Source organism: Arabidopsis lyrata, assembly GCF_000004255.2.
Source record: "Arabidopsis lyrata subsp. lyrata unplaced genomic scaffold ARALYscaffold_265, whole genome shotgun sequence".
In the NCBI taxonomy this organism is placed as follows: Eukaryota; Viridiplantae; Streptophyta; class Magnoliopsida; order Brassicales; family Brassicaceae; genus Arabidopsis; species Arabidopsis lyrata.
The window spans coordinates 1-11,173 of record NW_003302364.1 but is presented as its reverse complement, the minus strand read 5'-3'; the positions used below and the strand labels follow the sequence as shown (position 1 = coordinate 11,173).

The 11,173-nt window shown below is 36.8% G+C and overlaps 1 protein-coding gene across 1 annotated transcript; it reads right to left on the bottom strand.

The window, feature by feature from the left end:
• Positions 1-747: 747 nt before the first annotated feature.
• On the bottom strand, positions 748-11,168 carry LOC9298731 (1-aminocyclopropane-1-carboxylate oxidase homolog 1; the record flags this gene model as incomplete). The annotated part of the gene is made up of 5 exons (XM_021016154.1): positions 748-1,053; positions 9,544-9,694; positions 9,775-9,994; positions 10,359-10,460; positions 11,020-11,168. Coding segments are annotated over 5 exons (723 nt in total), but the record flags the coding sequence as incomplete, so codon positions are not given.
• Between the last annotated feature and the right edge of the window lie 5 nt (positions 11,169-11,173).

Sequence of the window (11,173 nt, the reverse complement as noted above, 5' to 3'; positions counted from 1 at the left end):
CGTCTTTAGATGTAGCAACTCCGAGGGAAGTGGTTTAGGGTCTGCTAGTTCGACAGATGAGTGATGAAAAATGCGTGGAATCTGTGAGATTCCAGCGTCAACGAGTCCTTTCACACCAGTCTTGCTCTCATCGAAAGCTTTAAGCTCACTGGCACGATCAAATGAAGCAATCTTCTTCGTCTCCATCGTTTTTGTCTCTCATAAAGACAGATAGAGCAATCTGATACAATCATATATAACATAAGCACCCACCGACACTTTACCTAACCCACAAAACAAAAGGTATATATTACTCGTGTTTCTTGTGTTCCAAGATGGGACCATTGATAAGAGATAAAGTTGATAGAAAAAAAGGTATATATATCACAAGCATTTTATTATACAAATGATAAGATAGGTTACTTTGCATTTTACTATGATGTATACATGTGCATCTTTGAACATGTCATCTTGGGTAAGAAAGTCAAAACATTAATTTTCTTATGTATCTCAAAAACCAGTTAATGCAAGAGAGAAACAATGTAAAAAATTACAAATTTCAATCACAAGAACTATCAAATAATCATGTTACCTCAAATTATTCTAGAAAATATATTAAATAGGAACACTTGATTTCAAAACTGCATGATTTTTTTCTTATCTTTACAAATTGAAGTTGTAGCAATATTGCTTTTATGGCTTTAGAAATTTAGTAAGTTATATTCATTCAGGTTAAAACAAATAGCAATCACATATGACACATCTGTCTAGAACGAATATTGATTTTCTAATTAACCAGGAGATAAACCTTTTTAAAACTTCGAAGAATCCTTTTAAGTGACTCTACATGATAGAAAAAACAACGGCCTGTGACAGTTCTAGCCCAGTGGCTTTGACAGAGATATATTAAAGAAGAAGTTATTACAGCGAGGAAATCAAAGTCCCAAGCACCTTTATTAGACAAGTGATATTCTCAGATCTTGAGATAGAGTAATCCAGAGGTACCATCGAATCCTTTGGATCTGTAGAACTTTGCATACTCCGTAATGGTGGTGTCTCTATATTTGGGAGGATTTTGAAGATGCAGCCTCTGAAGGAGTACCTGAACTAAGACAAGAAGTAACTCTAGAGAACAGAGCAACATGAACAAGATTAAGGAAATATGCAGAATCTTGTTTTGGCGGTTTGAAGTGAAGACTAGAAGCTTAGAGAAGATTCTAGAAGACTGAAGAGTTTCCTTTTACAAGAAGAAAAGGAAAACATGAAGACAAAGGACAATTTCCTATTCCATAAAGAAAAAGGAAATTGTCCATTCCAATTAGTTTTAGAATTGGAAATCGACCTGTTGTATGGTCTCAACCTATTTAGTATAAGTAGGAGTGCTAAGGCTTGCAGAAAGCTTAGCACAATCACTAGAGAGAATTCCTAGCTATTAAGTCTTAGTTTGAGAGAAATAGAGAACTAGAGGCTTAAAGAGAGCTAAGGGTTTTAAGGAGAGTTATTGTTCTTAATCGGTCTGTGATTAAAGAACAAGACTTAGTGAGAATAGAAAATAGTGTTAAAGGAGAAACCTTGTAAACATATTTTCTATTAATCGAAAGAGTTTTTGAGAAATTCAGAGTTACATCGTGAACTAATTCAAAACTTAGTAGCTCTTGCATTTACAATTGGTATCAGAGCGGTCGCTTGTGAAGATTACATACAGGTGAGGTCTTGTGGAAAAGATGGAGAGCTATCAAGAACTGCTTAAAAACGCAAAGGTTGTTCTAGACGATTGTAACTATGGTTTTTGGAAGTCAAAAATCAAATCTGTGATAAGAGGGATAGATGTGTTAGCTTGGAAAGCTGTCTTGGAAGAATGGAAAGAACCACAAATTAAGAATGAAGATGGAAGCTTCACAGCCAAACCCGAGTCAGACTGGACTGAAGATGAGAAGAAAAAGTCTAAATTCAATGCTAGAGCTCTCACAGCTATTCACTGCAGTGTTGGAAGGAAACAATTTGACTTAATTCAGGGCTGTGAAACTGCTAAGGAAGCTTGGGATATTCTGCAAATACACTATGAGGGAACGATTAAGGTTCAGACTTCAAGAAAAGATTTGATAGCTTCAAGATTCGAGAATCTGAAGATGGATGAGCAAGATTCAATCTCTGATTTTAGCTCTAAACTAAGTTCATTGGCGCAAGAAGCTTTAACGCTTGGGAAGAAGTATAAAGACAAGAAGTTGGTCAAGAAATTTCTAAGATGTCTACCTTCAAGATTTATGGCGTACAAAACAGCTCTAACAGTGTCAAATAATACTGATACTCTCAGTTTTGCTGAAGTTGTAGGGATGCTTCAGGCTCATGAGCTTGAATTAGGAGGAACTAAGAAACCAAAAGGGTTGGCGTTGACATCTTGTGAAAGCAAATCTCAAGCAGAAGAAGAAGATTCATTGAGTCTGTTAGTTCGAAGGTTTGATCGGTTGTTGAAAAGAGCAGAACAAGGACAAGGACAGAAGAAGTTTGGATCTTTCAAAAAGAATACTGACGATACCAAACCATCAAAGAAAGCTGACATGCAATGTCATGAATGTAAAGGGTATGGACACTTTATTCGTGAATGTCCAACAGTCAAGAAAAGAGAAACTAAATGCACAACATGCAAAGGAATGGGACATGCTCAAGATGACTGTATCAGTAGTCGAAAAGAAAAATCAATGATTGGTATTGAAGAAGAATCTGAGGAAGAGAGTGAGGAAGAAGATATCTTAAATTATGTAGCATTGATAGGCATTACTGAGTTTGTTGAAGGTGAAGAAGAAACTGACTCTGAATCAGATGAGGAACAACAAGTGAATTTTGTTGAAAGTTACAAAGAGGTGAGAGAAACTTTGATTAAACTTGGTACAGAAAATCAAGATTTGCTAAAAGAAAAGATACGTCTCGAATCACTTGTTGAACTATTACAGAATCAACTAGAAGATGAAAAGAAGATTAGCAAAGAAAGTTTGAGTTTGATGAAAGAAAAACTAAGCTTGTCTGCTAAAGCTGATAATTTGGAGAAAGAACTGATCGCTGAAAGGAAGATATCTGCAGGACTACAAACAGAACTTAATCAACAACATCGGAAGATTCACATGTTTGCTGGAACAAAACAACTAGATCAGATTCTAAGCTATGGAAGGACGGAAAAAACAAACAAAGGACTAGGGTACACTGGTCATGGAGAAACAAGCACAGGTCAAACCAAGTTTGTGTCTGGAGGAATATCTCATCATGCACAAGATGAATCAAGAAAAAGTGTTTTCAAAGGCATTGGATGCTATTTCTGTGGAAAGATTGGGCACATAAAGATTCATTGTTATAAGTACTGGGAGAAAGTGGGAAAACTCAGGTATCAAAGGAAGTTTACATGGAATGGATATAAACATCAAATCTGGGTAAAGAAAATTGATCTATATCCAACTCTAGTCAGAAGAACTGCAGAAAGAGATACAGGAAGTAGAGCAGGACTTGGTTTTAGATGCAACATGGCGTTAGTCACAGAGGAATGCGAGAAAAAGAGTCCTTGGTACTTTGATAGTGGGTGTTCACGCCATATGACAGGCACAAAAGATTACTTACAAGACATCAAGAAAATCAAAGGAGGTAAAGTGACTTTTGGTGATGGAGGTCATGGAGACATACAAGGTAAAGGAAAAACTAGTGATGTAGAGCTACCTCAGCTGATGAATGTCTATCTTGTTCGTGGACTAAAGGCTAATCTTATTAGTGTAAGTCAGTTGTGTGACGAAGGTCTAGAAGTTACTTTCACTAAAGAAGATTGTAAAGCATTTGATGAAACTGGTGACATTGTTCTAGGAGGTAAGAGAACAGGAAACAATTGTTACATGTGGGAAAACCGTACAACCAACTGTTTCTCTGCACGAGACAACCTTAATCTATGGCATCAACGTCTAGGTCACATGAATACAAGAAATCTGACTACTTTGGTTGACAAAGAAATTATCCGAGGAGTTCCTAAGCTTAAAGATGAAGATAAGATGATGTGTGGTCCATGTAATCAAGGGAAACAAGTCAAAGTGCAGCACAAGAAAGTTCCAGATGTTCAGACTAAGTCAGCACTTGATTTGGTTCATATGGATTTAATGGGGCCAATGCCAATTGAAAGCATAGCTGGGAAGAAGTATGTGTTTGTATTGGTAGACGATTTTTCTAGATATACATGGGTGAGATTCATTCGAGAGAAGTCAGACGCAGCAGATAGTTTCAGAATATGGGCTCTTCAGCTTATCAATGAGAGAGGAGGTATTAAAAGAATAAGAAGTGATCATGGTGGAGAATTTCAAAATGAATCCATGAAAGATTTTTGTGAAAAGCATGGAATTGCACATCAGTTTTCAGCTCCAAGAACACCTCAACAAAATGGGGTTGTAGAAAGGAAGAATAGAACTCTTCAAGAGATGGCTAGAGCAATGATGCATGGAAATCAGGTTCCACAGAGGTTTTGGGCAGAAGCAATAAACACATCATGCTATATCGTCAATAGGGTCTATGTGAGAAGAGATTCGATGAAGACTCCATATGAGTTATGGAAAGGAAAGACTCCGAATCTGAGCTACTTTCACGTGTTTGGATGCAGATGCTATATACTGAATGACAAAGACTACCTTGGAAAATTTGATTCCAGAAGTGATGAAGGCATGTTTCTGGGTTACTCAGAGACTAGTACAGCATTCAGAATCTACAACAAAAGAACGTGTGCTATTATGGAATCAGTTAATGTTGTATTTGATGATCATTATGTGTCAAAGGTTAGTGAAGAACTTGAAGAAAGTGACACAGAACTGGATGAGATAACCAATAAAGAGGTTAAAGAAAAAGTGGATGGTTCATCGATAGAACAAGAAGATAGTCACAAAGAAGCTCAGAAAATTCAGGTACACAAAAATCATTCATCATCAGACATCATTGGAGATCTCCAAGATCCGATGAAAACCAGAGGTGTAAAGCTTGATTTCAAAAAGATGACAAGTAATTTTGCAGAATGGGAAACTTTGCAGTTTCAATGCTTTGTTTCAACCGTTGAACCAAAAAATCATGTTGAAGCACTTGAAGATAATTTCTGGATCATTGCTATGCAGGAAGAGCTAGAACAGTTCAAAAGAAATGAAGTTTGGGAATTGGTTAAACGACCTGCGGATACAAATATTATAGGAACCAAATGGATTTTTAAGAACAAGAGTGATGAAAAAGGAGTAGTTGTCAGAAATAAAGCAAGATTGGTAGCACAAGGGTATAATCAAATCGAAGGTGTTGACTTTGAAGAAACGTTTGCACCTGTAGCAAGACTTGAATCAATCAGACTTTTCTTGGGAATGGCTTGTATTCTTAACTTCACGGTTCATCAAATGGATGTTAAAAGTGCTTTTCTAAATGGTATACTACAAGAAGAAGTATATGTTGAGCAACCTAAAGGATTTGAAGATATGATGAAACCTGAGTATGTTTTCAAGCTAAAGAAGGCTCTATATGGACTCAAACAAGCACCTAGAGCATGGTATGAAAGGCTGACTAACTTTCTGCTTGAGAAAGGCTACAACAGAGGAAGTGTTGATAAAACTTTGTTTATTCTTGAAGAAAACAAAGAGATCATGATGGTGCAGATTTATGTTGATGATATTATTTTCGGGAGTACTTCTCAGAAGTTGGTGGATCAGTTTATAGAAAACATGACAAAAGAGTTTGAAATGAGTTTGGTAGGTGAATTGAAGTATTTCTTGGGATTGCAGATAGTTCAATCGGATGAAGGAATCTACATCTCACAGAGTACTTATGCTAAGAAGATCTTGAAGAAGTTTCAAATGGATAAATGCAAAGAAGCTAAAACTCCTATGAGTACCTCATTGAAATTATCAAGAGATGAAAATGGAACAGATGTAGACGTCAAAACTTACAGAGGAATGATTGGAAGTCTCTTATATCTAACTGCTAGTAGGCCTGATTTATGTCTGAGTGTTGGAGTTTGTGCTAGATATCAAGCAAAGCCTAAACAGTCTCATCTTGAAGCTGTGAAGAGAATCCTGAAGTACGTCAAAGGAACTGCAGATCTTGGTATTTGGTATTCAAGAAACTCAAATCAAAATCTGGTTGGTTACTGTGATGCTGATTATGCAGGAAATGTGAATGACAGAAAGAGTACAAGTGGAGGATGTTTCTTTCTTGGAAACAATCTAATTGCGTGGTTGAGTAAGAAGCAAAACTCTGTGTCAATATCCACCGCAGAATCTGAGTATATTGCCATGGGAAGTTGTTGCACTCAGTTACTTTGGATGAAGCAAATGTTAGCAGATTATGGAATCGACGCTGGAGTTCTTCAAGTCTACTGTGATAATCAGAGTGCTATAGATATCTCTAAAAATCCGGTTCAACATTCAAGAACTAAACATATTGATGTGAGACATCACTTTATTCGAGAATTGGTTGAAGAAAAGAAGGTTCAGATTGATCATGTTGGGACAGAGATTCAGCTAGCAGATATTTTTACAAAGGCATTGGACTTCAACAGGTTCGTCACATTAAGAAATTCACTTGGAGTATGTGAACTATGATCTGACTCAGTCAAAGATCATGAGAGCTGATATGGTATGAAGATTCGGTTCAATTCAATATTTCAGGTTCGGTTTATCACATTAGAAGCTCCAAGAATGGTTTATGCCGGTTTGTTTTTGGCAAAAATCGAGTTTTTGAATTTTAAAAAAAAGAGGATATGCAATCATAACAAGATTTTCTCAAATCTTGGTGAAGAGATTCTCGGGGAACAAAACAAGAGAAACGAAAAATTTCCGAAAACCCTAAGATAAGAAGAAGCAAGAAAATCCTTGAAAAAAAAAACTCTCAAACCGCAACAATGGTGAAAGCCACTCGCAGAGGTCCAATCGGTGGAAGAAGAACAACGGCAGAAGATCGTTCTGATGGAGTTGAAGCTAATCCGCAACTGATTGACGAATCTATTGCAGCGCCTCTTTCTCTTGTTCCTTATGGTGATGAAGATGACTCATTTGCAACAGCTAATGAAGAAAATAAAAGCAACGAGTCTGAGGAAATCAGAAAACCTGAGGAAGAATCAAAGAAGCTTGATGGAGAAACTGAGGTACTTTCTGAACAAATCGATAGAGTCAAACCTACAGAGGATGTGTCAACAGACACTGTGCCAGAAGAAGAAGTTGAAAAATCTGAGGATCTCCGTGGTGAAATCAAGGAATCAAGTCGACGAGTGTCTCAAATCGATGAAGACATTATCGGATCTGACCAAATTTCGGCTGAGAAATCAAAATCAACTGAGGATACTGTGATTTTAGAAGAGGAAAATCGAGTTTTTCCACATGCAGATCCAGAATTGTCTGACAAAGAGGAAGAAAATGCTGAAAGAGTAGTAAGGGACAAAGCAATTCATACTTCTGATATTGAGATTGAACCAACCGAGTTGACTGTTGAAGAACAATTCCAGAAGAATCAAAAGGAGAAGGAAGCTCGTAAGAAAAGAGTATTCAAACAGCTAGGTCTAGCTCCTCCAAAGAAGAAACAGAAGATTGCTGAACCAAGTTCCAAGAAGAACAAATCCTTCAAGGCTTCTGCTTCAGAGAAAAATCAATCCAAGAAAAACTTTCGATCTAAGCTATTCTCATCTTCTCAAGCTCAAGCAAGGTATGATTTGTTTAAAAATAGAAACTTGATTGAGGAACGCCTGATTGATTTAGAAAAAGAGGATTCCTGGGGTTACTTAACCTTGATCAAGAATGCGAGATTGGAATCTACAGTAACAAATCTTGGAAGTTATGTGCGGGAAGTAGTGTCTGAATTTTATGCAAATCTTCCTTGTGAAAAGTCTGAAGAAAATGCTGAGAAGGTCAGTGTGTTTGTCAGAGGGCATGTCTATGAGTTTTCACCAAAGAAAATCAATAAATATCTTGGTTTTAAAGTTTTAACCAAAGAGGAACTTAAGGCAGATAGTGATGCTGATTCGATTGGAAAAGAACAACTTGCAGAACTGCTAAGTGAAGATGAGAAGACTGGTTGGGATGATTTAGTATTCAAGAATTTTTCTCCTCGAATTGGAGCTCTTCTACGAATCACTGCTCAGAATTGGATTCCTTCTTCTAATCCAGATTATGTTTCAGTTGAGAGAGCTCAGCTCATCTACAAGATCTTTCATGGAATCAGAATTGATATTGGTAAGATGATCTTTAATCAAGTGATGTCACTTGTTCAGAACAAGGATGAAAGATGGTTGGTGTTTCCCCGAATCATATATGGGATGCTCATAAGTCAAAAAGAAGTGACAATCTATTCTGGAGAAAAGTTTGTGACTCCTAAGTTCTACAAAAAGGATGTCAGAACTGGTCAAGCTTACACTGAAAGAATGAAGGGCAAAGCAAAAGCTAGCACTCAGCCAAATACTTCAAGAACAGCTCCTCAAAATGTATATCCTTCTTCACAGTTTAATCCAGAGTATCAAGGATATACTGTTGTGGACATTGGAAGCATCCGCCTGCCACACCCTGATGAGGATGATAGAGAGGGAATGTTTATGGCTTTGTTAGACACAGCTCAGGCTATTTCCAAGATGAATGGAGTGATTCAACAACTTGTTCTCAGTCATCCTTTGTCCAAAAGACTGTAGGAAGTTTGGTTTTTAACCTTGAGCTCTCAAGCAGGGGGAGAAAGGAGTATGGCTGTGATTCTGGGGAAGTTCATGTGTTGTGGGGGAGTAGTTATTTGTTCTTTTTGTTTGAACTCCAGACTTTGTTACTTGTTTTCAGACTTTGTCATTTCAGGGGGAGTTAGTCTTTGTTGGACGAAATTGCTAAAATTTTTAATAACTTCGATTGGTTAAAGTCTGTGATTGCTTGTGATGAAAAATGTCTACAAAAGTAAGAAGATTTCAAATACAGGTGCTTGAGAGACACAAGATTAAAAAGGGGGAGATTGAAGATGCAGCCTCTGAAGGAGTACCTGAACTAAGACAAGAAGTAACTCTAGAGAACAGAGCAACATGAACAAGATTAAGGAAATATGCAGAATCTTGTTTTGGCGGTTTGAAGTGAAGACTAGAAGCTTAGAGAAGATTCTAGAAGACTGAAGAGTTTCCTTTTACAAGAAGAAAAGGAAAACATGAAGACAAAGGACAATTTCCTATTCCATAAAGAAAAAGGAAATTGTCCATTCCAATTAGTTTTAGAATTGGAAATCGACCTGTTGTATGGTCTCAACCTATTTAGTATAAGTAGGAGTGCTAAGGCTTGCAGAAAGCTTAGCACAATCACTAGAGAGAATTCCTAGCTATTAAGTCTTAGTTTGAGAGAAATAGAGAACTAGAGGCTTAAAGAGAGCTAAGGGTTTTAAGGAGAGTTATTGTTCTTAATCGGTCTGTGATTAAAGAACAAGACTTAGTGAGAATAGAAAATAGTGTTAAAGGAGAAACCTTGTAAACATATTTTCTATTAATCGAAAGAGTTTTTGAGAAATTCAGAGTTACATCGTGAACTAATTCAAAACTTAGTAGCTCTTGCATTTACAGATTTTGTTCTGACAAAATATCTTTGATGGGTCCATAAACTCGAGGATTCGCCATCAAATACGAACTGAAGAAACAAGCCACTGAAATTCTTGGTCCAGCTACATTCGCCAAAACCCTATGCTCCACACTTTTGAACTTGTCGTTTGTTATATGCCCCATTATAATTAATCAAACTTAGTCCATAGATTAACTCCACTGATAAATAAACCAAAAGGGTTAATTAGTTAGTTAACCTGAAGAAGATCTCCAACGTTAACAACAAGAGCTCCGGGAACAGGAGGAACATCAACCCAATATTGGTCATGGAGAACTTGAAGCCCTCCGATATGGTCTTGAAGAAGAATAGTGAGAAAAGAGTTGTCGAAGTGTTTGGTCAAACCTAAAGTAAGGTCGGGTTGGGGACATGGCGGGTAATAATGGCCGAGCAACAGCAAGGAGTTGGTGCAATCCATGCAGTGCCGGTCCGAGCATTTGTGAGGCCCTACACGAAAAATAAAATGAGGCCCAATATATTTATAAGTTTTAGGGTTAAAAAATTTTTTTTGACCTATTTTTAGTAAATTATACAAAATAATGATATTTTGAATATTATTACATTCAAATTTAATTGTTTGGGCCCTATTTTATTTATTTTTTTCGAAAAGGCTTTAGTTTCTACCAAATATTTTCATTTTATAGGCTTAATTCTTTTTTTTTTTCTAAAATTGGGCCTTTTTTCCAAAAAAAAAAAAGAAAAACCTTAAAAAAAAAAAAAAAAAAGTGGTGCCCCAAGCGGTGGCTTGGGTGGCATGTCCTCCGGGCCGGCACTGAATCCATGTCCTTGAGGTGACTAGTGTTTAACCCTAGAGCTTCTGACAGAAGCTCAAAGAGCAATTTACCTAATTTCATCACTTCCTTTGAGTACTCAATCATCATCTCCCTGTCAAAATGTCCCACCAAAAACCTTAAGAGACACTAACGAATATTGGAGCGTTAATCTTTAATGAAATCCTAGCTCTTAGAGCATCTCCAACCCACCTCTATATTTGCCTCTAAACTCTATTTTAGAGGCAAATTTGCTCCAACCCACCTCTAAAATAGAGATCTCTATTTTTTTCTCTATATATAGAAGTCAGAATAGAGAATCTCTATTTTTTCCTCTATAAATAAAGTTAAACTTTTTAGAGGAAAAAATAGAGGAACGCATTGGAGTAAAAATAGAGAAAACTTATCTCTATTATAGAAATAGAGCTAAAAATAGGGAAATATATCGGAGATGGTCTTACGTATAATTATTTAGAAGAGTTATTATTGGATTTTATGTATTTCAACTGTTTTATAAACTTGGGAAAAAAAAATGTTTTATTGGAATAACTGTGCTATTTGTCTAACGATTAGTAAAATGCTATTAGACCATAATTTCTACGGACCGAGGAACATAACATGTTACATTAGAAAATATACTCAAACTCGTGATTTAACAAATTTGGAAATCTTACCCACAAGCGGCGGGTAAGTCCTCCGGTCTGGGAGGATCTGGTGCCGTATAACAACCGAGTGTATCTCTCCAATTCGCCGCCGGTGAGCTAAACAGATCGAAGTTACTGCTATATACCACCTTACTAGCTGGATCTCGAGAGTAAAACCCTTTCT